The following is a 27,322-nucleotide window of genomic DNA, read 5'->3' as shown; positions in this document are numbered from 1 at the left end:
ACAAATCATGCAAATACTTGGTGAACTGTTTGACATGGAAGTATCAGTAACAGAAACAGATGGTTTCTAAAGAAAAGTATCTGATCTGCTGTGAAAATATTGTTTAGTTTCAGTTATAGAACAAGTTTTACCTTTTTATGACATGGAATGTGAAATTTTATATCAAGCTGATGATATAATTAATAACATACATTTATATGAAGTTGTATATGGCACAATATGGCACTGTTAATAAAACATTGAAATGCTATAAGTCAACTGCAGGCTCTGTTTTTAAACAAAAGTTAAAAAGGAGCAAAATTGTTTTCAAAGTTCAATATTGTACTATATTAAAGAAAATGACATTAAATTATACAAATAAAGTACAAGTACAGAAACACTTACACAGTAAATTGAATAATATATGAACAGAATTAATATCAACACTAAAAAAATAATAAAATGAAAAAAAAAAGCTGAAAGATGTAGAAACATAAAATAATTTGAATGTTAGCTATGTACTGGAACAGGCTTGAGTTTGTTGTTGCAAGGGGAGAGGGAAATTTAATATTTACATTTAACTTCTGTGAATTGTCTGTGTAAACCAGCTGTAATTTTAACAAACAGTTTTGTGGGCTAAGCTAAATGAATTTCAGCACGTCTGTGCAGTTATTATATGTACTTTGCATGATATTAAAAAATGAATGTATGTCTGCCCCCATATTTGAACTCTAAGGCTGCTGGACATGTTTTGATGTTTGGATGAAATTTGGTATTGTTGTTATACCATTGGATGCTACCGCCAACTCATACAGCTTGAATTCTTATAATCAGTAATACCAGCATGGAAGAGACATGAGGTGTACTATGTACAACTAAAAAATGGTGTCCACATGAAACAAAACAAAAAGATTCTAATTTAGCCGTAGGCATATGAGTCCAGTTTGCTGGTGCAGAGTTTATTTTCCTTTATTACAGGGTTACAGAATTATGTTACTCAAAGGTGATATTAAGAACACATGATCTGTAAAGTTAGAATTGAAGTTGTTTATGTGAAATAACATTTTTTGTTCTATGAATACATTTTCTTTAAATTCAACAGGTTATGAGAAATATCAAAACACACACTCACACAGACACAAAAAAGTGTGTGCGCATGCATGTGTGTGTTGAATAATTTGTAGTACAGAAACAGGGTCAGGGCCATCTGTTTGAAACTGTACTGTTCTCTCAACAATCAGTTTCCAATAAACAATCAAGGAAGAAATAAAACAGCATTTATAATGTCTTAATACTTAATATCGTTAATTTCTTCATCAGATATATATATATGTCATTTTGTCTTGCAGTTTATAAGTAAAACTGTAAGACAAAATGTTGTGGTGTATTCTGCAGTTCAGTATTGAAAAATAAATAGAATAATTCATCCCATAATCTGACAGTACATTAACTTTTTTTAACTAATGAACTAACTAACTAGATGGTTTATGGAACCCAAAGGTTCATCACTGAGTTAACCAAAGCCCTCCACCAGACCCTGTTCTGGGCAACATGGCTTTTTGGTTATGTTTTTCATAACAGTGCTGTTTTTTATGGTGAAACCTTGTTAGCCTCACGCCCAACCCCCAAGCTGGAAGCCCACCCCTCGGCTGTCTGTGACTGCTTATTCAATATATTTGCAGCTAACCTCCATAACTGGAAGCTGTTCCTCCATCCACAACCTGAGAATGCACCTTGCTTTGGTGATAGGGACCCACCAAACATGGCTTAATTTTGTTTATGATGTCATAATAATAATAATGGACTTTTGTTTTTCAGTGGAAGACTGTGAAAGAAATGATGGGTCACGAGAGAAACCATACTTCATGTCAAAAAACCTGATGAATATTCTTCATAAGAAGAACAAATAAGGCTGTGAGAATGATAAATACTGGGCACTACAGTATGCGACTGTAATCTTGAAACTTGCAAGGAATGCAGGAAGTCTGAAGCGTTAAAGGCTGACGCTATCCTTCCTCCTTCACCCCGCAAGTCTCAAGATTACAGTCATGAACTATAGATGCACTTTTGCAGTCTTAGTGTAACTATATGTGTATATATATTTAGCCTTGTTTACTATATTTTTGTACTAGTCTTTCTGTTCTGTTGAAGTAAGTTACCATTTTTACATATTATGTTTACATGTTGATGTGAGACTGGGTTGTAAAAATGAAATCCTTCAAGAAAGGAGGATGCCAACTGTGTATAGCAATCTTCTAAACTTGTAGATATTATATCTGCAAGTCTTCAGCTGTCATAATTAAACTGTGTTCTACTTAGAATGAGGTTAGAGGAATTAATTTTATGCATACATTTTAAGTGTATCTCAACTACTTCTCATTTTGAAACATTTGATTACTACTATCTTATATTTCGTGCATATTTTACTCGTAGCAATACAAATTCAAGCAGTAGGTGTATAAATTTAAACTATAAAACTGTATGAATTTTCATAATTTTTTATATTGTAATGCAAAGTTTATTATTAAATATGTAAAGTGATTTAGCCTTTAACAGTAGTTTTTTGAATAATTTGAAATTCATGGTTAATAAATAATTCCTTTCATGAAGGGATGTTCATTATATAGAGTCTAATGTTAGCATTTATTTTCATTCTCAACTGTAAGTGCAAAAGGTATATATTTTGAAAATTTGAGAATAATATTTATAACCGAACAAACTTTCATTATTATGATGTGATGGTCTCTAGTGGGAAACTTTTAATGTGAAATAAATTGCCATAAGCTCATTAAACATGGTGCTACATTTTTTAAATATAATGTTCATACAATAACTATGATGAGGTTTCTTCTTTTCAACCTCATTGCATTAGATAATCCTTCATGACAGGTTACATAAGATTTATCCCTAAATAATTGCTCAAAATGTTTAGATCTGTTACCTTTACTACCAATAATGTAGTTGATTTTAATTATATGTAATAAAAGAAAAATTTATACACTTTTATGAAGAAAGATTACATATATGTAGAATATCACTTCCTTCATTCAGCAGTTGGTATGTACCTGTTAACTGTATTACATATTTCCTTCCTGAATTTGTTTAGAAATGTGAAGGATAAGAAGTAATGTTCAATGTGTGTTTAATGCAAACAGCTTGTATGAGTTATAATGTTCCAGAATACGAAATAGTTTTTGTTGGCAGCCATCCTATTTACCTGCATAATTGTGGATGTAAGAATCTGTAAGTCTGCTACTTGAAAAAAGTGTATCGTTTAATTTAATACCACACTATTGCAATATAAACTTCCTGGCTGCTGGCTAAAAGGCATCTCAGAGCATTTCTTTCTTCTGTGTTTGGTCTGTCAACAGTGACAATCATTGTTACAGATGGTTAGTGAATTTGCAAACATTTTATTATTTGGCATGTTCCTTTTACTTCAGTCATCTTGGTTGTGAGATGACTGCTATAATTGTCATATTTCATTATTTGGTAGTTGCATCTTTCATATTTTGAGAAAGGAACACATCCATTTTTGTTTTGTAAAGAGTAACATTTGTATGGTACTTGTTGAATAAAAACATCATAAAAAATATTCCATCAGCTCTTTGCCATAATTTGTCTTTACTATGCTGGACAATAATGTGCCATAATTATGCTTTATTATACTGTGCAGTACAATGAAGACAAATTGTGGTGCCATTAAAATAATTATTACTGCATATCTAATAATTTTCATACTGCTTGCAATAGAGTCTTGATTATCTGACTGTTGGCTATCTAACATTCTGTTTAATCTGATGTGCTGCATCAGAACACTCCATTTTGTAGTGGAATGAATTGCACTGCTCCACAACGAATTTTCTACATTTTATGTAATCAGTTTATACAGATGTATACTGTTCAGGTGCTGGCATGACCTTGCCAGAAAGAAAAGGAAGGAGGCTCAGAAGCAAATACCCATTACTAATTTCATAAAAAATGGTCACAGTCGTCATGCAGTCTGAGGCATGGGTTTCATGTGCTTGGACACTGACCGTGGGTTCGAATCCCACCCAAGGCATGCATGTTTTTCTGTGTTGTGTCCTTTGCGATGGGCTGATCACCCATCCAAGGAATCTTGCCAAATGTCTTACAGATAAAAAAACCTCCACCTCCACGTGGAGCAAAAATGGTATAAGAAGAATTTTATAAAAAAGTGAACCTTATAATTTATAGTATGTAATTACTATTTTTGTTTGTGAGATTTTTTATTTGATGCCATTGTATTTTGTTCGTAATCTAATAATACTGTAAATTGAGTTATACATTTAATTAATATTTACCCTCATCTTTTTCATTAGTCTTCTGTGTTATCCAAAAAAATTTATTATCCAGCCATCTTTTGGTCCTGTTTGTGTTAGATAATTGGGACTATGTACTGTATTATCCCCTATATATTTGTGTACAAATGTATACCTATATCCTTTGAAACTGTTAAGATGTTTAATGGAAGGGAAATATTTTAATCAATTTATTGAATGATTCAGGGATTTGGTTTTAAAACATCACTGTACAGCCCTCAATTTTGCAGATATGTTACAATGGAGCAGTTTTGGTTCTTCAGTTGTGTAGCATAGCCATCTTAACAGTGATGTTGACATAAAATAAATTGAAACCTCTGGAAAGTCTAAAAAGTAGTCTTCAATTAAGCTGACTGTACTTTTATGTGAATCTTTGTTTATTGAGTAATTACTCAATTCTCCTTGATCATGGCTTATGTTTATTGTACTTTTGGTTGATATATCTATCATAAAGAGACATTATATGATTTTGAACATGAAAGTGTTACGTATGCTGTTTGAACAACATTTTACTGTTTATGTGTGTGGGAACAGTTCTAAAGAGGTTTAATACTCCTTGTGTAATATTGAATGTTTACCCATACTATTGGTGAAGGAACAGAATTAGCATCAACAGTTAATTCACAAATATTCATATAACAAAAGAGAAGAAACAAACACACCAACATTACAATATCAGAATGTGTCCAGTCATTTTAATTTAAAGAAGGTGTAAGATGTAAAATATATTTAGGTACAGATGAACTGAGTTTGAATTGAATTGTCATCACAATTTTAATAATATGTTGGCTTAAATTTAAAAAAATATATAAACAGTTATTTTCCGCTATCATCTACTCTCTAATCCAGTGGTATTCAACCTTTTTTGTTCGCGTACCCCCAGATATAATTTCTCTTCAACTTTGTACCCTCAAAGTTATGCATAGTATATAATCTACATCTAAAATAAATTAAATAAATTACATTACTGATTATTCAGTGTTTATCATAAAATAATATATATTAAATTATAGAAGAGATGGACAGAAAATACAAGACCCTAACAGGCCTCGTGGCCTAATACGGGAAAGGATGATGATGATGAAATTTCACGTACCTCCTAAGATGTCTTCGCATGGTTGTGAAAAATTTGAGTTGGGTATGGTCTGTACTTTATGATTGTAATGTAAGAATAAGCCATGCCACTTGATTGATTAGTATTTATTTTCATTTTAGACCATGCCACTCAGTTAAATACCATCATGCCAAATAGTGACAGTTTAAAGTTTTTAATCAGAATATAGTAAAGTAAAGTAAAAAAAGTAAAGCTGTCCCACTATACGCCATGTAGGCGCTTGGGGGGAGTGGAGGTATAGCTCCTCTCTTCCTTGACCTCGGCACTAGATGGGGGTGAGTGGTCAGCATCACGCCCCGGCCGGCTTTACCCCCGGGAAAGGACCCCGGTACCCATTGTAGAGGAGGCTGGGTGGGCCCCAGAGCCGGTCTGGACGCAGAGGCTAGAGGAAAAATCCTCTGCCCCCGTCGGGGATCGAACCCCGGTCGTCCAGCCTGTAGCTAGTCACTATACTGACTGAGCTATCGACAGAGTTTAAGTTGAGTGGGTTTTGATGCTGTCACACCTGTTGAGGCAGGGCTGATTGTGAGCTATGCCCCACACAGGTATGAGTTATTTAACTCATACCTAATTAATGGTTTGTAAATGGTAATGTTTTATCAGGTGTTCAAGAACTTCAATGTGTGCATGGTTTTCAAATTTTATGATAAATTTACCATCATTTCGGTCAGTTTCTTACCAGTTGATGAGAGATAATGTCATTGATTTGAGGGATCACATTGTCTTTGGCATATTTGTATCCAACTCTAGTGTGTTGAATTCAGTGTGTTTCTACTTCTGAGGTTCTTCCTTCCCCTGCAGTAGGCATGATCTCTGAAACAATTTGTGTACTTTTTTAAAAAAAAAGTGGTTCCTCAGTGGCTGTGTGAATTGTCACGGTCATCATTGGTACCAGTGGAACAGTTTATTGTTGTCAGTCTCACCACCACTCTGCTCGAATTTATGATATAAAACAGAGACCTTGGGGGCAAACTTTCTATCGTAAATAATGTCCTTTGTTAAGGACCTAATCTCTGAACAAATGAAATGTTTGATTTTACATTTCTGCCAAGAATGATGTTATTCAGAATGTTATGTTGTTGGGTCATGTTAGGTTGCCTTTTTTGTACATCAATTTCACAGTGACATTTTGACTTGAGGGACTTCCTGTGTTGGGCCTGAGGGCTGTAACATATGCATGGTATAAGGAGGTAGTTCTGTCAGCTACATACTGTCTTTTCAGAATTCAATAGTTTTATGAGTTTTGTGGTATTATTGTTATCCTGAAATAGCAACACTTTGCCTTTCAGGAAGTGTTCTAACCGATCCAGAAGTAGATCTTCATTGATCCACCTGGATTCAGTTACAATAATGCTGTGCAGATAGAGGTAATTAAAAATTAAATGGAGCAAGTATTGACTATTGGGTAGTTTCGGTTGGGCCTGTGATTTGCATTCATAAGGACAAGACAAAGATTGGAATATGTGACACAGACTTTTGAGGATGTGGGCTGCAAAAAATGTGTGGAAATTAAGAGATTGGCACAAGACAGTCGAAAATGGAGGACCACACCAAACCAGTCGAAAGACTGATGACAAACAAAAAGGATAGCTTGTAATGGCATCAGAATTACCCCACCTGACGACTTTAAGCAACCACCACTTTGGTATTACCGGTCGTAGAAAACTAAAAATATGTGCCGTCCCATAGCATAACATTTATACAAAGTTTGATTAAAATCCGTTTAGCCATTCTCCATATCTTTCATGTGATAAGTATGCACAAGTTATATTGGGTAGTGGCGTCGCCATCGTCCCAACTCTCAATTTTGAGCATCCGTCATTTTTGTATAATGGTTTGTACGAAAGTGGATAATGTGAATTCTTAGACCAAAAATCTGTCCTGCCTCTCTGTGTTCAATAGACGCATCGCAGGACGAGCATATGTAGTGGATTTTAGGATGAGTAATCTGTGATACGTAGGTTTTCAATGGTTGTAATCTTTGGTGAAAAGATATTTATTTTGATTAGCTGCTTCATGTAGTGCAGATTGATAAATTGTCTTCTTGCAATGACACAGAACGTTTATATACGTTTAGCAAGCCAGAGGATTGATAATACTATAGTTGCTGCTTCAAATATTCCTCGGCTTTATACGCCAGGTGAAATAATAACATGCATGTCTGGTTTTATGAGGTAGGTTCCAGGTTAAAATATTGTAATAATCTTTAATTTGTCCAAGTAAACGCTTCGGTCACCACACATTAAAGTTGTGGTGTATTGGTGAGTGTATAATGATAATTTTCGAGTGAAAATTATTATGACTTCGGAGTTTGTGGTCGATGGGATCTGGAAATCTTTTTTAAATGATGGAAATTAAATACAAAACCATATAGAGAAATACCACTTTGGAACTTGAAGAAGGTTGTGGACTCTATGAGCTTTTCATAGACTCTGTCAGCATGTTTTTATGACGATCCTTTGAGTTAAATAATAACTGGAGTATTTGAACTGTGAATATTTATTGAGTCCTCACAAAGACAATATGAGATCATAATTTAAAACAAATATAAATTATTTTAGATGTGTTTTCAGCACACCTTCATTAACATTTGAGGTTCATGTCTTAATTCTGTGACATTACAAGCATATCTTTATAAACTTCATCTGTGTATTAAATTAATTATCATACTTCAGTATTCATTAAATTGCAACTGCCTGAACTTATAAATGGTTTATTAATAGTGTTAGTGAATGTTAGAACATGCTTAATTGTGTCCATATTCAATGAAGAATGTATGATATCTGCAAATTTACACTGGGCTTTGCTTATGACAGAAGCAACACACTTCCCTGCATTAGCACTGAAGAAACATCAAATATTTATGTCTGGCAGTGGGTTTCACATCCCTGCCAACATATTTAATGGGTTGAAGTTATTTTACCAAGGCAGCTTGCTACAGTTTGGACAAAAAAGTGGAAGTTGTTATAGATAATTAATTTATAATTTCAGGGGGCATGGAACCTATATGGAAGAGGATGCTCTTACTGCCTCAGTAGCAGGAGTAGTTGAGCAAGTTAATAAACTCATTTCAGTGAGACCCATAAAGAATCGTTATAATGGTGAGGTTGGCGATGTGATTGTGGGTAGAATTACAGAAGTTCAGCAGAAGCGCTGGAAAGTAGATACCAATTCTAGACTGGATTCTGTTTTACTTTTATCATCTGTCAACTTGCCAGGAGGAGAACTGGTAAACATTTTTTGGATGTTTGTTATTGAAGCTTACATGGAAATATCTTTTGAGTAAATTCATTATTATCTTTCCTTTTCATTTTCAGCGAAGAAGATCTGTGGAGGATGAGCATATGATGAGGAAGTACCTTAAAGAAGGTGACTTGATTAGTGCTGAGGTTCAGAAAGTGTATGATGATGGTTCCTTGTCACTATACACAAGAAGTTTGAAGTATGGGAAGGTAATTTTTAATCCTGTTTTTTCATATGCTAAATCTGGACAGACTGTAATTGTCTTTTCTGTTTACGTTTATTTTCTCAACGTACTTAAACCTTCTCATTCACTTATTTTACCTTCCCATAGCCTTGCAGTGCAAGATTCACATGGCGTTATGCTTCACAAATTGATTGATTCCTGCTTGATGATGTGTTTATGTTTCCATTGTTGTTCTGTGACATTTGAGCCTTGCAATGGTCTGACCCACCCTCCATTAAATTTTTTCTATTGCCTAAACCACTAGAAGAGAGGAGGCTCTGACCAGAATTATACTACAGCATCAAAGATACATTTGTGTAACTGGAGAGTAGTTCTCCCTTTTCATGTAATATGTTATGAATCCAGTGATTGTTTTATTTATGTATTTTATGTGGGATAATTAAAGTGAAAATAAATTCGTGGAGTTTTGCACTTGCGTTGGTATATCATCAACGTTTAAATCATGACATTTGTTTTCTATTTTTTGCTGTATGGGTATTAATTTTAATTAATTTCAGTTGGGAAGGCTCAGTATGTCAGGGAATATTGATATATTGTAGACCATAACATTTTGATACAATTATGATTTTCATATAGTTGGTATATGATCTGGTTGATTGAAACCCTCCACTTCAACTTTGGCTTTGCAGTATGGTAGTAGACCCTCCTCTGACTTCCTGGCTAAAACATTAGTTGTTGACACTCCATTGTTTCTTTGTAACATACTGTTCTATTTTTCACTTTCTTCACTATTATTTCCTCATAAGAGGAGGGTGCACTCTCTTTGTATGCTCAGTTGGTAAATAATTCCATTGTTATTTGACTAATGCAATACAAGGTAACTTAGCAATATTGCAACAGATGGAAAAAGTGGGCACATAGTATAAATTGGTAATTATCCAAATTTTACTTTAGGCTTAATTTAATTTTATATGCCTTCAGTTTGAAAATATGTAATATAGTGAATATATCATAGTCTCAGCAAGCAAGTAAGCTTTTCTGTATCTGCTGTATTTTCTTCCAGCTGTGTCAGGGTGTTTTGGTGAAAGTATTTCCTTCTTTGGTGAAGCGTTGCAAGAATCATTTCCACAACTTGCCATGTGGAGCAAGCATCATAATTGGTAATAATGGGTTTATCTGGATTTGTCCAACTATCAATGATAGAGGTGAGGATGGTTTAGGAGGTTTCACAGAGAATCTCAAAGAGGTAAGAGATACATTTAGTTGATGTCTTACTTATAGTCTTTATATTTTCAGGCTAATGTTAGTCATGTTTTGTATAATTATAAAATGGAGTTACAGTTGTGAAGCATATGGCTTTTGCTTGTTAGATTTTACCCTGTATTTTCAACTGATTGAAATGATCTGAATGTAAATTTGATTGATAATAATGAAGCTTCTGTAGGTACCATTATAAACAAGGCAATCTTGGTTACACCTCATAGAGTCTCCTTTCCTATTGTATGCTCTTCCAATCTTTCAAATTTTGTGTTAATGTCAAAATCTTCCTTGCAGTTTCCCCGTCTGAATGTAGTTTCTCTGCTGTCGTTTTTACATGTACTCATTTGTAAGAACAAACCAATTTCCACACTTTTTCCACATTTTCATCTATCTGGTGAGTTTTTAGAATCCATTTCTTTTGTTGTCCTTTCACATATTTCGATCCGTCTTTAAACCTTTTGTGCCATTCAAAGACACTCAACTTTGTCATACCATCAGCACCGTGAGCCTCTGTTAACATCTGTAGAGTTTCACTCATGCTTTTGCCTAACTTTGCAAAAAACTTGATGTTAATGCATTGCTCCAGCAGCGTATCTCTCTCTCTCTCTGTTTTTTGCCAGGACAGAAACACTTCATTTGTTGTAACTCTGTCACTGTTTAGTTATTGCTCACTCACTACTCGATGTGACACATATGCGGGCATTCCAGGAACTTAATTGTCTCAACTCATACACTGGAGCACTGTTGTAGGAAGTTTCCGATGGTATCAAAATATCTGATGTTTATAATATTAGGAACTGCAGTAAGGTGTGAAATATTAATAAGGCCAACATGTTTTTTAAAACTGTTTTCAGATATTTTGATTATGCCTAGTAGAATGTATGTCTTGATTGGGATATGTGGTACTGGAAAAATTACATTGCTTTAAGTTTTTGAATGAGGAGGGAGAGAAATGTAGAAGTGGAATTAATTCCTAGATTACAATGACAACTTCTTGTTGAATTAGTAATATTCATGGTTTTCTCAGGTTGTTCCACGTGCAGACAGAGAGGTAATTGCGCGCTTACGGAATTGTGTCCTTGCTCTTGCAAGCTGCAAGATGATGTTATTTGATACAAGCATCTTATATTCATTTGAAGAGTCTTTGAAATATGAGGTAAGTTACTACATGGATTACAGTAATTATAAGAATTTATTGTTACTTCTTAACAGAGATTACAGTCAGAGCTTTCAGTAACTTAGTATAGTTTAAAGTTTCACCTATTTTTAATGTTACTGGTCCAGAGTTAGAGACTGAACTATATTTTATGTGTATTAAGTGTTCTTTACACTTTAGCACAAGTAATGAACACCTTATTGGCCCATTGATGTCTTTCACGTCTTTCATCACACTGTTACAACATTGATCTTGGACTGTATTGTTTCAACAATGTTGTCAGATACAATTTTTACCTTTGATAACATCATTGCATTTGAGTATCAAATCTAAAACTTCTTGATGATGGTGAAGAGTCAATTGAATAACTAGACGATGGATAATATCCAAGAACATTTTTATTCAATTGCATTTGAGGTTCCTATGGTTGCCCAGCTGACCTCATTACCCATGATGTGGTGTGAAGAAGACCTTTGAAATGTTAGTTTGTTTCAAAGAGTGCATCTTTCCCGTTTTATTATTGTTGTTGAAAGGAAAATTGATGGCTTCTTCTTCCTTGGCTGTACAACCCAGTTGCGGGTTTTTGCCTCCTCATTTTTGGAGGTTTCCTAATCTTTGAAGCATGCATCTGTGAGTAGTGAGTGACCAGCCTGCTGCCTCTGCACAATTTCTACTCAGTCCTTATTTGACTGCTATAGCCATCTAGTAGTGAATCATGAGAGACTTGGTTGAGCAATGGCTGCTGAATTTTGCTTACGAAACATCTCATTTCATGCTCGTGCTGCATGCCGTAAATCTACGACATGAGACCACTGGCTTTACTTCCCCTCCGAAGGAAGTTGTGCTACGGATTTATATCACCCTCAAAAATTCATCATCCTTAGCTGGGTTTGAACCCGCGAACCTTGGGTCCTAGTGGCGATCACACTAACCACTAGTCCACCAAGGGCAACTCATAATGTGATTCCTGCCCTTATATTATTATGAGTACCTTTTCTTGTCGTTTTATTCTAGGTATCAGAATTGCTTAGACCTGAGCCAATGCTGGATGTTTGTGTTTTGACACAACACAGACTGTACATGCAGGAGGATGAGTGATTTAAAATAATATTCTGAATACATGCTCTTCACACATATGTTTTTACATTACCTTATCTTAATAAAATTGACTACATTGTTGAAGACAAGTTGGAAGCATGTTAGAAACTGTGTAACATGTTGTGGTGGAGTTGTTTGATAAATTCAGTGGTAGATTTTATGGTTGTTGTGGTCTTTGGTTCAGCACAGAGGTTTGTGTCATGTCATGGTTTGTGTTGAATAAGTTGGAAATACAAAGTATGAAAGGAGCCTTGGTTGTCTCTGTTTTAACTGTTACATATTAGAACCTGTCATATGATAATTCATATACCTCAGTCTGATCAGAATGAATTGTATTTAATTTCTAGCAAAGGTTTCTTAAAGCAGTTTATCATGACAGTATTATCAGTAGAAAGTATGGCATGGTCAGTGGACCAAAAACCTTAGAAATTATGTGAACTCTTGAGTTGAGATTTTACTTCCACCCCTGCTGTAGGGAAAAATTCCTTCCCCCATCTGCTGAGTCACACTTTTTCTCTTGTGCTGGCTATTATGTTTAAGTGACACTTTTAAAATTAAAGTGATTGGATGAGTTATACAGAAGACTATTTTAACATGCCATACAAAGTTCTTCACAGCTGGAAAAGAAACGGTAATGTGTACTATTGAGCACAAAAGTTTTATATTGCATAGTATAACTATAATATAAAATCCAGTCTGTAACTCAGCTTACCCTTGTACTATGTGTACTTCCTTACTATAGAAGGATGGGGAAGAGGTTTACCAAGCTGTGAAGGTGAACACAGCACTCTGACCCCTACTGTGGGTTTTAAATTTGTTGGTTGTATAGTACAATGAAGTGTTAGTCTTACGTAAGATGTTATGATTTGTTACTTTCATTCCATGGTCCTAAATTTATCTGAATAAAATTTTTATGCTGACTTTGTGTTATTGTTCTTCTTCCTAAGATGCTTCTGTGTGAACTGACAACTGAGCCTCTCCACCTGTCCTATCTTTCCACAACTTGTCCTTGCTTTCTTCCCGTGGTCTTCCTTTGCGTTGAGTTACATCTTTCTGAACTTTCTGTTCCTGTCTTGATCTCAGTCTCTTTCATTTATGTTCAAAATTTCCTTTTGAATTCTCACTTCGTTCATGTCCATGTCATGTTTTATTCCAAGGTGTTCAACTTTAGATTATCTCGTCATTTTTTATTCTATCACTTTTGGTCTTTCCTTCTGTATGTCTTGAAAACGCTGCTGTTAAGCTACTAATATCTTCTTTGGTCCATTTCCAAATTTCTGCTCCATGTATTAATATGGGAATGTATTATAGGATTTGTGGCTCCTGACATTTGAAGGCAGTCGGTGACAAGTCATTGTGATGCTGGTAGCTAGTGCTTCTCGTATGGGGAATGCAGTTAGAAGTGTACACAAATGTAGCAGAACAATGAGGGGTATGTATGTATATCTAAACAATAGGACTCTGAATATGTGCGCGCGCACACACACACATATATATATATATAAATATATATAAAATACAAGCTTATAAACTAAACCTGCTGTTTTATTTTACTCCAAGGGAACAGCTGTAGGGGTATTATCACCAGCACCAGTAATGTCACTGTTGTCTTAGTTGCTTTTGTTGTCCTCTTTTCACTGTCTTGTAAATTTATACTATGGGCTCTAAAATTTTGTCCCATCAGATTTATTTTGCAAAAATCTTCCTCTTGCAAATTTTCTGCATGTCTTGTCCAGAAAGCACAGTTTTCTTGTGTCTTCATTCATTAGTTTTTTGATTTCTGCTATTGTGAATGTTTTATTTTACAACTTCATGTGTTATGGTACTTGAGACCACACCATTTCTGTAGGATTATAGTGGTAGTGATCAGAGGGAGTCGTATAGTGTGATGTCCCCTTCAGTATTCTTAAAGTGAAGAACTGGTGCCTTAGTATCCCATTTTATTCTTGTACACACGTCCCCCCCCCTTCCCCCCACAAGGAATTTGTCTTGTGATAGAAATCCGACACAGTTCTACATGCACTGTTTTAATGGAAGTTTCTGAATTTGTTACTTTTTTTTGGTATATCAATTTTCATTCTGGCAGACACAGAAACTGGATCTGCCTGAACACTAGATATCTTTACATCCCAACAAATTTGTGAAACACTTACCAAACTCTGTTCATCTTCAGATACATACTTCTGTATGAAACTATTTATTCTAAAAATTATTTTTCTGGTGTGACTGTGCAGTTCGTTTTATCTGTGGCCACTACTACTTCCAATAGACTACAGAAAGCAGTAATCTCATTGATAACATGAATTTTGCAATGTTGCATCAGAAGAGGTATTGAGCTTGGACCGTCTTCAACATATATTTGTGTTTACATGGTCCTTGAACAAATGCATTACCATCATTTTTTGCTGTTCCACTATCATGTCTTCTATTTACTCTTTTTATAATCTCATATATTGCCATTAATGAATTTCTAGGTTGATAAAGTAAAAAAATATACACAATGTTGAGGTTTTCTTTGAAGGTTATATTTGGACCAAAGTTTGCTTTTCTTTTGATCAGGGTACAAGAATTATGGCAGTGAAGATGTCAATTGACATCATGTGGTCTTGTAGGTAGTTACCAGCATTTTGGAGAAATGTATTCCCTCCATCTACATGCAAGACCACGTGGCATTGCAAACCAGTATACCACAGTCAACAGTAATCATAATGCATTTTAATGAAATTTTCAGAGTACAGATTTCATATTGGTGACAAATTTTTATAGTGAGATTGGAGGAGGATTCACAATATGGAATTTCAAGTTCTTATGGCAGCAGTATCAAGATGGCTGTCTTCTGTGTTGTTGCGCTCTGCCTCCATCATCAAGGTTATGTCATGATGATGGAGGCAGCAAGTATCTCTGAAATGTCAGTAAACTTCTATCAGACTAACGATACAACAACTATCTTCAATTTACACTTTGTTCAGTTCCAAATTTTTCTTGTAATGGTATTATGCTCTTTGCTTGATACAATTTTTATTATCAGGATTACTAAATTCTTGGAATTTGGCCATTGTCTGGTTTTCTAAAAGATCACTGCGTTTCAGAAACCATTGATTGAGGTTAGCTATTTCTGTCAGACCCAAACGAGTAGGTTCCCTTCTCCCCTGTTTTAACCTGCGGATGGAAGCAGATCCAGCTTCCGAAACGTAGTATTCTTTCAGAAAACCAGATGAAAGACAAAAGTTCAAGAATTTAGTAATCCTGGTTCTAACACAGCATCATCAGTACTCTTTAAATTGAAAATTTGTATTGCTTAGTAGTTTGAAAAGGTGCAATGCAGACAGTAAGCACAATATTTGCTAAGGGTAGAGCATATAAATTATTCCTTAGAGTATGAAATGCTAAAGGGTCACTATTTTTTTTTTAGTTTTTTGTACAAATAAATATGCAAGTCATTCCTGTTTTAGTGTTTATTAGTGAAAAAAGTTGTATAAATATTTGAAATATAGAAGTATAGAGTCTATACACAACAGGTTCATAAATAATTGAAAGTGAATGATTCTTTTCTCCACCCACCGGATCCCATTGCCAACAGCCCCAGTTATGCCTCCTTGAACTGGCAGAGTGTCAGTCTCTTGCTAGCATAGGTAGACATGTTGAAGAACTTATGCACATAGCAGTCCTAGCAAGAAAGGTGGCATTAACATCCAATTTTTTGTCTAAGGCACAAGCCTTTAGTTCTACAACATTGGAACATATTTTAACTATAATCACATTCTCTGAATTTATGTCATATTTGAACAATAAACCCTGCTTAGAAATTATATTCATGCGGGCAAATTGTGTTCAGTTTGGCAGTTGGTAGTTTATTATTTGTAGATTTGTTGAACTGAAGGGTTGGTCTTGGACCACATGAAATGCTACTTTACTACCTTGAATGTGATGAACAACACTATCCATGATATCTCACCTAAACCCATAATGTTAACTGTGAAAAAATTATAATTTTTCACAGTGACCCCCCTTATTGAGAATTTCACATTATTGCTATATGCACCAACATTCGTTGTATTACTTGGTTATTTAGGTGCTAGTGAGGATTAAAAATAAACTATTGTAGGAATAGCTACAGTGTTAAGCCCCACTTTTAGCATTTTTAAAGTTTATTAACGAATAATGGTGCAAACAGCCACCAGTTATTTAATTATTAGGTGATAGTGTATAGTTTGGTGTCGCATTTAACTCGGGTAGAGTTAAAATGTGCCCCAAGTCTCTTTGATTGGTCTTCTAGTAGCATAAACAATATGTATACCCAAGTACACTATTACTCAAGTTTATGCACCGGGAAATGTTTGTTACATTACAGTTGCTGGACCATCCAACACTGCTGCAGGTAACATGGCTGTAGGTGTTTCTCATCTTCAGATACATGATCTCAAAGTGTTTAAACAGTATCACATATTCTTCTTGTTTCTGTTTCCTAGCAAGGTTGTGATCCAGGGTATTCAAGCAAGACTCTTCCTTGGCGACAACCATTTCTTTACATAGTAGCAGAAAATGGTGCTGATGTAGATAAGCACAAGAAGGGCACATGTCACACCTAATGCCAGGACCGATGTCTTGGTTGGGCAGGGTTCTACTATTGTAACAGTTTTATCTGCAAATTGGAGGAACACAGTCATTATGAAATGTCTCCACAATTAACAAACATCAGAATATTTATATGTACACCCATCCCTTTATTGACAAAAAAAAATTGTTTGATGAAAACTGTGTTAAGGTGAAAATTCATAAGTCAAAAATAAAATTCTGATTAATTTGAATACAAAATTGGTTGGTTCCCAGCTACCAGAAAAAATGACTCATTATTATTTTGACATATGTCAGACTACACGTAAGTATGTAAAGTAAAAGAGTAAAGTTGTCCCACTATACACCATGTAGGCGCTTGTGGGGGAGAGGCAGTATAGCTCCTACTCATTCTTGACCTCGGCACTAGATGGGGGTGAGTGGTCAGCATCATGCCCTGGCCACGCTTTACCCCTGGGAAAGAACCTCGGTACCCATTTGATAGGAAGCTGTGTAGTCCCCTGAACTGGTCTGGACGCAGAGGCTAGAGGAAAAATCCTCTGCCCCCATCAGGAATCAAACCCTGATCATCCAGTCCATAGCTAGTCATTATACTGGTGCTTCCTGATAAGGAAGTACTGAATAAAACAACTGGTAACAAAATTTTGGGACATGAGAAATGCTCGCTGAGTGAAAAAGCTTAATTTATGGCTGTACTGATTTCAAGCAGTGCATAAGCTGCAGCAATGGGATACAAATGGAAGAATTCAGTACTGTCTTTGGTTAATTCTTCTGTGTCATGTAATCATTAGGATTATGTTTTAAATGGAACATTTTATTTCTGTCAAGTTAATTAATTGTAGCTGATCATGTTGGCTGAATCAGTAACACTGATCTGAATCAAAGTTGGGACACTACCTGTTCTGATGTGTTTTATGGCTTTCCTGAACCCTTACATATAAATACCAGGATAATATCTTCAAATAGACATGAACATTACATCCCCAATTTCTTTTTAGTTAACCACATATGCTTAATTGGTTCTTTGGAGTTGTAGATTTATTATGTCCCTGAGTTTCATAACATATGGTCTTGACTTGTGTGTGCTTGCGAGCCAACATGATCATTGTGTTCCCACTGCTGCAATCTCAGCCAAGCTGTGGAAGGATTGTGATAAAAGAATTTTAATGACTGGCAGGAAGTTTAAAGTAACTAAAATAATTCACCTTTGCCAAAGTCTGAAGATGAAGCCTCACTCCTCAGGAACTGGCTGTTTTTATCATCACCAAAATCCAGCACTAGAATCTCTTGACTCAGAGTCATGTCATCCTCAGTTTCATCTGAGCTGTGGTTAGATGCCACAGATCTCTTCCTTCTGCCCCAAGATTCAACAGATTCGTGTCCCCATTCGCATACAGCCTGAAACAGTATGTAGTGAATTTGCTGTAGATTGGCTAGCCCTGTAGCAGTGGTTCCCTAACTTTATCACTCAACAGATCTCTTCTTTGGAAATCAAAAATCAAGAAAAAAATACTAAATTTAAATAAATCTGCTGTACTACTCAGTTACTGGAGACATACATAGGCAAATCTACAAAGAGTACTCAGAAGTCAGATTTTCTGATACAGGCAAAAAGAGTGTATTTAATAACTACGGTATTGTTTTTAGAGCCATACTATCTGTGAGCAAAGAAAGAAAGCAAGTGGCAGCTAAAGCTAACATTGTAAATTTTTGCACTAGTAAATGGGAATAGAGGTTAAAACTTGCCTAATTGCAGACATGCTTCATTCTGTTGCATATGGCTCTTATTAAAAGTGACAAAGACACTTTGTACAACATTTATTTCAGTCTCGTGTACTGAGTATTTACCGGTTGGCAGGGTCCCAGACAGTACTTAACATTGCACTGGAAAATTACTCCATAAGATTCAGTAAATCGGAAAGCTTCGTATATGGACTGCAGTGCGTTACCATCAGGAGTGAAACTTGGGAAGATGCTTGGATCCACTGGACAACTGCAACAGCAAGAAAGTTAATGTTTCTCCAAAATTAAAAATCTGCTGACAGAATGGGAAATCTGAAATGAAAAGGACACTGTTTGAAGTGATAGCTTACCCTTCATCATCAATAATCTGGAATGTGCTCTTGGAGTCCTTTGCCATTGCTACACAGCTTCGTGCAAAAATGCCATAAGGGGCTGAAAGCATAAAAAAAACAATGTAATTATATATTTATTGTGATTGCTCAGTAGTACATAAATCTTGCCCAAGGGAACAAACGTTACACTTACTGTCATCAGGGATTTCAATGCGGAAGGTAAGCTTGTCTCCAATGCGCACAGTTTCGACCTCACGGCCTCGGCTGTCAACGATGCGAATGCGTGGTGGGGGAGCCTCTGGGGCAGATGTAATACTGATCATCTCGGGATCCCTGTAAAATACAAGATCAGTAAAAATACTGTGCATTGTTACATTGCTATGATTAAGAAACATTAAGTTAAATTTAAAGGGTTACACAACACAAGTGTGCCAAAGCTTTAACATGGGGTCCAGGAACAACTCTCAGACACACGTGAAGTCTGAAATTTTGAGTTGTTAATGTTATGTGTAGGAATGTAAGAAGATGAATAATTTAATACATGGGTACAGATTTTGAATATTCTGCATAAACTTTATCACATACAAACTTAACGTTCTGGACTAGGATGTTTGTAGTTGCTAACTTACAGCTTTGTAGGATTTGAGGTTTTCATGGCAGTGAGTCTAAAGGTTTCTGTCTTCTGGGTTGTTGTGCCATGTAGTCTACAGTGCAGCAACCAGAAGACAGCAATCTTCAACTTACAAGTAGTATTTCAAAGTTCATATATATGCCTTGCAGTTTATATTGCTGGCAGGAAATTAGGGTGGCCTCCAAAGTCATACAATTCATATTGGCAGACATACACCACAAACAAACAATATCATAATCTCATAAGTCCACTTTCTTTTGTTAAGAAAACAAAATAGGCTAAGAAATAATGCATTTAATTGAAACAAACAACTGCTAAGGAATTAAAGACTTCAGTGTTAATATCTGAGTAATCACAAGTCTAAATCAAGAAGTCCTGGGAAACAGATGTATGAACTTTATATTTGGTGTCAGAACATTAATTTTTTAGATATTTTGCTTTTAACAGACATTTCTGGAAAACTGAGATGCCTGGTACCCTAATCATATGTCAGCTCCATCACTGATATTTTCTGGATGTTCTACTAATACCCAAAAATTAATAAAAGCTGTTTAATCTTAATTGAATAGAGATATGTTTAATGACTAGTGTTATTTGTTTGTTTCTTTAATAGGTCTAATTTTTATGCAGGATGAGAGAAAATAAAGTAAATGTTGTACCATGTTTATGTTTCCAGAATAAAAGTAAATGAATGATATTCAGTATGACAGCAAATTTGACGATAACCTTTTAGAATATTGTGCCATGTAGTCTTGTAGAAGCTGACTGACGTTTCAGAAATGCTTCATGTCTACATCAGGGTGATGATCAGGACAAGGCTTTCATCTTCAAGTGTTAACTGATATGTAAGTGTCAGCAATGAGAATTAAGGAACAGACTGTACCTGATGGGCATCATTCCAAAGGTTATGTTCTTGGATGACATGTCATATGTGCACTTCACTTTGTAGATCTTGTCAGCTTTTGTCATGACCACACTGTGGTGTTGTAGCACAACTGTGTTGGTGTACACTCCAGTCTGCCAACATATGGAAACAAACCGGCATCCTTATTATTGGTATTATTTTTTTAGTGGAGGTTTGTGCCTGAAGAACCCTTCATGAACAAGTTAAACCAGTGTTATTATTTACTCTATGAGATAAAATTCCCAGATGCTGGATACTTCAAAGAAGGAGAAACTGTTGCTGGCAGAAAAAGAACAAATATTTTATCTCCATCATGACATTTTCAATATTTAGCTGACACTGTGGAAGTGAGCTGTGCATTGTGGTCGGTTATTTTTTTCTGAACTAGTGACTTTGAGGAGTTGGGTATGGTAACTGAAAGTTTCCTTGTGACCTGAAAGTCAAAATTTTGTTTTTGTTTGTTTTTCAGCCTATTTTCTATTCACCTCCAGGATATATTTACACTTTTCTGTTGATTGACAAACCCCGATCCCAAGCTTGTGTTTAATTTTTATTGTTCTTGTTTTTTATTTTTGGCCCTGGATGTTTCCCCTTCTACTCCTGTCTTGGCCTGTTGCTCATATTGGACTTTGAACTAACCACACAAGTAGGCAGCTGGGATGGCTGGTTGAGTTGGTGTTTTCTTCCAGCCAGGAAGGTGAGATATGTTTTCCAACTTTTGCTTGGATGGTATGTTTTAAATTTGCTTTTTCCTTACAAGATATTCTTACACTTGTTTTTTAGACTGGCCAGCCTCTCCGCTGTTGTCTGTCGTGATTTAAAGTGTTCTGGCTTGTGTTTCATTTTTTGTGCATGTAATCTGTGTATTATTGTTATTACTAGCCCTGGCTGGTACTGCTTGCTAACAGTGTCTAGGCACATTAAAAATACACCAAGTTTGGTATTTCTTGGTTGTTACTGTATGAACGTACTGTGTATATTATGGGCCTCTCTTATTTGTATGTTTTATTTAATACATACCTATTGTGTTTTGTCATAATTCTGTTTAATGATTGACTGTTATTTCTTTTTTGAGGATGATCCCAAACAGTTATTGGATATGTAAGAGGATGGAATAGTTGGGAGCTGAATTCTTTCCCCACTCTTCTAGTTCAAAAGTTTGCTCAATAGACCAAATATGTGGTATATGTTCTGAAGCACAAAAGTCTGAATTATCTATTCCAGTTTTCATAATTGTTGATCATGCAATGAGGACTAAGTTTTCTGTCTCATCATCTGCTCTACTGCAAGAGTGATTTGAATGCTTTGTAACAGACACTCATAGCTCAATGGAACCACTGAAACATATCCAGACTGTGATTGGTGCTTCTTATATTTGTTTTTGGTCAGTGCAGGCTATTCATATGGGGGGATTTTATAATTGTGTATATGTGAAGAAGTTGTTATAGTAATGGTCTGATATCTATTTATTCCAAGAAAGAATAACATTTCATTACAAATGATTGCCTGTCTGGAGTCCCTAATAAACTGTGCAGTAATTAGTTCTGCAGCTCAAGGCCATAGCATCCACTATTAGCAGGAAGAGTTAAGCTGTGGTGTTAGAACAACAGCTGTCTGACTGTAGATGTAACTGATTCAGGATAAATTCATTAGACTTAAACAGTAACAGTGGATGACAAAGCAGTGAACAATATTGATGAATCTAAGAAGTGTAAGTAGTGTTAGTGGCAGCAGTTTTGAATGGGAAGACATGTAAAAATATAGGGGATAGAAATAAATTTTTCATTGATGGACTTTGGCTATAGGCTGCAGAAAAGAACAACAAATGACATTCTCAAATTTTTTTTTATAATGGTAAAAAAGTCAATCTTTATGTAGAATGATTCATATAATTGAAGGGGTCTGTGTAGTTCAATGTAAGATCCTTATTTTTGTCTCCAAAACTACTGATGTTGGATTAAATTTATGTTGTTTTTTTGTGCTAATGGCCCCTATTTTGAGTTCTTTGAGCAGCAACCCACTAAGATGAGTTCTGTGTTAAGTAAATCACATCAACACATTCTGAAAGTATTATAGTTCTTATTACATCATCGTCAGAACCCTTCAGAATACATTTCTGGCCTTACCTATAATATTTTAATGAAATTTTATTAAAACTGTTAAAAGAAATAATTTTATTTCAAGCACACATTTCTTATGTTATATTTAATTGAAGCATATATTTGTTCTGAATTTAAAACCTCATAACCTCTGTTCTCAGGTTATTTAATTAATTTAAATTCTCCTGTCATAGTAGGTTAATGTCATAATCTCAAAGTTTCCTAAAAGGGCATTATTCTTATTGTCAGTAATTGAAATAATGTGGCCACTGCATGTAACTCACCACAGACTGAGTGTTGCAATCCTGCCCACTCATTGTCAGGTCAAGTCTGAATAAGTCACTATTCTGGACATCAATGTTGCATGTCTCGGATCGTCCCAAGGCATAAATTCTGCCATTGAAGGGCTTGTTGGTCCGCACCTGAACTGCTATGCGGGTGTCCTTGCAGTTTACAGAAACTATGGAGAAAAGAGAAACATATACATGTATGTATGGAAGCATTGCGTGTAAGAATAACAAGAAACGAGAGTGCTAACCAGTTGGATTTCCCATTCAATAGCTCATATACATATTTATTACTGTGTAACTAGTCATGACCTGTGATTTTATTTTTTACATGGAAATTCTTTAGAATTGTGTGTAACATAGTGGTTTTATTGCATGTAAGAGGTTGTGAGTCTAAGACACAGGAAATGGTTATAGATATTTTCTAAATGTTTGTGCAAATATTTTATTGTTTTCATAATTATGGATTTTAACTCTTGTGGTTACTGCCTCAGCTATTACTCTGTATAATTGAGAATTAGTTCATATTAATTTACTGTAGAGTCCCAATTATCTGACATTCCGTTTTATCCAACATGCCATGTCTCATAAAGTAGATTTTTTTTCCCATTAACACATCAAGTGAAAAGAGAAACAAAGTAGTTGTTTCCATGGAACAAAAACTTGAAGCCTTGCAAAGACTAGATAAAGGGAAAACTATGCAAGAAGTTGCAGAGGAATGTAGTGGTCTGCTGGAGCTTCAAATGAAGGCTTGAAAAAAGAAAGACAAGTTTAATTGCCATTTACACTAGTCTTCTTTACTAGTCTTCCATATTATCTGACATTCATGATTATCTGACTACACTTCAGTCCCTTTTAAGTCAGTTAGTTGGGACTCTACTGTATTAATATTTACAGTTAGTAATGTGTGTCAGCTGTTAAGTCAGGTTATGAGTTGGTTCAAAAACATCATCACATTACATTTATTAAAGTAACACATCCAGCATTACTAAATCTCATTTACTTTGAAATATAATAATTCTCATATAAACACATTTTAGTATTTCAGCTTACCATCATAACAGGTTCCAGTTTTATCACAGTTGATATCATTGCGAGTTAGATTGTTGATAGATGGATCTTCTGTGTTTTCGAATACCAGAGGTAAGTTTTCATGTGGGTTAGTAACTGTTTCTGAAAAAGGAAAAAATGCAGTTTTGTTGAGAAAGGACACTTTAAATCGCTGTGAACATTTTAATTTGTGTAGATGTATGAAAATAAATGCAGAATTCAATTAATAAACTCCACAATTTTCTTTTTCTTGAACACATTTAAATAAATTGTAGCGCATTTACACATAGTTTCAAAAATTGCCCCTGTTCACTTCATCATGTCTGTCTGTCCCAATGTAATCTTTATATGACAACATAAAATTAGTTTTGCACACAGATGTGACTGTGTGGATGGAATTCCCAGGTTGCCCTGTTTATGATTGTTACCTGGCTAATCCCTGAATAGAGGAATCACCAGTCAGCTGTGTAACCAGGGGGGGATCCTCCATGATGATGCCATGATCCAGCTGGACAGGAACCAGATACCCAACCCACATAAAAGTCAGTAACCCCAGACAACTGATATCAGTGACACCATTGATGATGGTCAAATTCAGTCAAATATGTTAGGATTATTACACCAAGTGCATGTTTCCTAACTTCTTCATTGTAATCTGCAGTCATTTAATTTGTCTAGTACCATAATATAGCTGTTTTAGTACACATGCACCTGTTAGCATTTGCTTAGAGGGACTGGGAAGAACCATGATAAACATTATGACATCTGATATCAGCCATGATTAAAACCAGGTAGCTTCAGAATTCAAGTAAGATCTGTCACTTCTGTGCTAATCTGCTAGTGATGGTCACGTCCTCAACTCCCTCTTTGTAGTTACAGAATCCTAAAGTTTATCACCATCACCACCATAAAAGCTTGCCATTGCACTCTGTCCTGAGCCAGCTGACAATGAGTTTCATTTATATCTTTACCACCTGCTTGACTAAGATTAATTAGTATTATCCTTTACCAGCTTTCATTTTCCAAAGTGGTCCTTTCTGTAATGTTTTCCATTTTAAATTTTGTATTTAGTTCTTTGTTGCTCAACAAAGAACCGAATTTGTTACCCAGCAGCCCTGAGGATGAGAGCAGATTGTTCTCAAAAAGTTGGCAGAAGATATGGATTATTCACCATTCAGCCACCTGACGTGGCTTATAATCCAAGAGTCTTTCACCAACTTCAGTTGCCATGAAAGCTTCGCTTTATACATTAATAAAGTGTTTGTACTAATGTTATGTTTTTACTCATTTCATTTGTACTTTGAATTTCAGCACCTATGGCTTGTTCTGAGTATTCAGAACACTTAAAAACTTAATTTATGTTTTTTAGTCATAATGAACATATTGCTGTTGTGCCTGAAACTGTTTTGCCAGTGCCATGGTAAAAGGGCAAAGTCCTAAAAATTAAAAAACAAGAAGTAAATTTTGGTAAGTTCTAATAAATTGAATTTACTGCAATTTAAAAATGTATACAATATTTAAACGATTGAAACATGAACTTATGGCTGATGTGCTAGAATTGCAAAAATAAAATACAGGCTCTAAAATAGTACTATATTTCAGTTTTAATTTTTTAACTTAACTCTTTTACTCTGGCACCAGTTAGTACAATAATTAAAACAATGCAGTTCTTGTCATACATACTCTCGCAGAAATTCTCGTAATAATTGCCAACTCGTTCCCCATTATCAATGAGTGGTCGTTCAGCATTGAGGTATGTGCTTGGTCCATCGGGCAGAGTCTTGTGGTCTAAATGGAATAGCTGGCAGTTGTAAGAATTACCAATAGGAGCACCTTGGTAAAGGAATGATCGGCACAGGAACTCATTCTCAATCTCACAGGCAAGACGACAAGCTGCCTCACTGGTCACCTGCCAGTTAATTAATTAGTCAGTTATTTGTGAAGTAACTATGAAAAGTACATTATGTTATGACTAGCCCTTGCTCTGCTGTTCTTTCTCATTCTGGTGTGTGCTGAATGGATCATAATATTTAAGACTGGCAAATCATAATGAATTCTTTTTTGGCTACCAGCTGTGTCAGGTAGTTGAAAGGCAAAAACACCAATGTTTTGAGAGCCATCTGCATCGTCGTCTGAAATCTTGAGTACCCTGAGGACGAGGATGAAGATGGTTCTCAAAACATTGGTGTTTTCGCCTTTCAACTACGTGATGCAGTTGGTTGCCACAGAAAATTTCTTTATACTTAGTCGCCATGAAAGCTTCAGATCATACAATGATGAATCAAGTGAAAGAATTTTCACATGAAAGTTAATTCAAATTTAATGTTTTTTTTATAATTTACCAAATAGTCCAGTTTTAATGAAGGACTTAAAACAAATAAATGCAATTAACTTGATCCAGTTTCCAAGATTTTCCACATAAGAATTTCAAAATGAAATTTCCAAATGTGATACATATAATTGTCTTCTATTTTAAGGTATATAATATGTTTTGCTAACTAACTTCAAACTTTACCAAGCACCTTGTAGGTTTGACACATCTGCTAATACTACTGCTATAAATGTAGCATAATCATCATCATGCATGCACGCTTGCTCCATGTGTGACAGCTCAGCAGAACATGTTGCTATGTAAGAAATACAGTGTAGCTGTATTGATTAAAATATAAATATTGTTAAGTTAGAAGTTATACAAGACATGATGCTGAAATATAAGTAATTTCTTTATTTTGATTACTTTGTTCAATTATTTCAATTGGGCTACTACTGAAGTAGAATAATCCTAACCATTTTATACAGTGAAATAATAATAAAAAATAACAATACTTCAGCTTATATAACCTGCTCACAATACAGGAGACTTCCAATTATGAAATGGTGGATTAACCAGTGTCTGTCTGGTTTAAACAAATTAAAAATTAATTTAGGAAAGTTAGAGCATTTAAAAAGAAAGTAGTAAATACAGCAATAAAACATTATTTAATGTATTAGCATAAACCAATTGTCATTAAAACCTGATGTTTGTGACAATAGAATGTTATTACCATCTGTTGGAAACATTTTAAAAAGAATAGTTAGTATGTTCTGTATCAAATTGAATATAAATCCTTTCTGTTTATGTAAATTTTTAAAAGTTTATGTGGTGTATGTCTGTAAATAAACTGGCATATATGTTACATTTGCATGTTTTTCTTTCATTTTTTGTGGATTATCCATTGTTTTGATAATCCAAAAAAAATTATTTTCCAACCATTCCAGATAATCAGGAGCCTACTGTAACTCTTCAAAGTAGTATATATAGTTAAGAAAGTTAACTTTCAGAAT

At 35.0% G+C, this 27,322-nt stretch overlaps 3 protein-coding genes across 11 annotated transcripts in view; 2 read left to right on the top strand and 1 right to left on the bottom strand.

Moving 5' to 3' along the window:
• Positions 1-3,574, top strand: part of Ctl2 (Choline transporter-like 2) — a 72,599-nt gene extending 69,025 nt beyond the window's left edge. For all 5 annotated transcript variants that reach the window (XM_087340509.1, XM_087340507.1, XM_087340505.1 and 2 more), the window contains one exon: positions 1,798-3,574. In XM_087340509.1, the coding sequence (XP_087196635.1) occupies positions 1,798-1,889 (92 nt within the window). In that variant the 3' untranslated portion in view covers positions 1,890-3,574. The remainder of the gene's footprint in view (positions 1-1,797) is intronic.
• Positions 3,575-7,383: 3,809 nt separating this feature from the next.
• Positions 7,384-27,174, top strand: Rrp4 (exosome complex component Rrp4). 5 transcript variants are annotated; one of them, XR_015532534.1, is made up of 8 exons: positions 7,384-7,610; positions 8,428-8,665; positions 8,754-8,888; positions 9,927-10,109; positions 10,418-10,517; positions 11,151-11,279; positions 13,689-13,809; positions 21,210-27,174. XR_015532534.1 is itself a non-coding variant. In XM_022066871.2 (7 exons), exons 1-6 carry the CDS (start codon positions 7,486-7,488, stop codon positions 11,234-11,236), a joined length of 867 nt encoding a protein of 288 aa, XP_021922563.2. In that variant the 5' UTR covers positions 7,384-7,485; the 3' UTR covers positions 11,237-11,279; positions 16,847-27,174. The 5 variants fall into 5 exon arrangements, 3 of the variants coding, with proteins under 3 accessions (XP_021922563.2, XP_021922562.2, XP_021922560.2); XM_022066871.2 differs by lacking the exon at positions 13,689-13,809 and having other exon boundaries at positions 16,847-27,174; XM_022066870.2 differs by lacking the exons at positions 13,689-13,809; positions 21,210-27,174 and adding an exon at positions 12,294-13,297.
• The window catches only part of tyn (trynity), a 71,410-nt gene continuing 59,905 nt past the window's right edge, over positions 15,818-27,322 (bottom strand). The window contains exons 8-16 of the mRNA XM_022066859.2: positions 25,682-25,907; positions 24,002-24,121; positions 22,946-23,121; positions 20,542-20,675; positions 19,221-19,360; positions 19,046-19,127; positions 18,801-18,945; positions 18,158-18,350; positions 15,818-17,019 (exon numbers count right to left, since the gene is read on the bottom strand). Of these exons, the coding sequence (XP_021922551.1) occupies positions 16,868-17,019; positions 18,158-18,350; positions 18,801-18,945; positions 19,046-19,127; positions 19,221-19,360; positions 20,542-20,675; positions 22,946-23,121; positions 24,002-24,121; positions 25,682-25,907 (1,368 nt within the window). The 3' untranslated portion in view covers positions 15,818-16,867. The remainder of the gene's footprint in view (positions 17,020-18,157; positions 18,351-18,800; positions 18,946-19,045; positions 19,128-19,220; positions 19,361-20,541; positions 20,676-22,945; positions 23,122-24,001; positions 24,122-25,681; positions 25,908-27,322) is intronic.

This window comes from Zootermopsis nevadensis, unplaced genomic scaffold (assembly GCF_977971745.1).
Source record: "Zootermopsis nevadensis isolate Lab colony 2312 unplaced genomic scaffold, Znev_1.0 Znev_ptg000061l, whole genome shotgun sequence".
Lineage (NCBI taxonomy): Eukaryota > Metazoa > Arthropoda > Insecta > Blattodea > Termopsidae > Zootermopsis > Zootermopsis nevadensis.
This window is presented reverse-complemented; position numbering and strand designations above follow the sequence as displayed.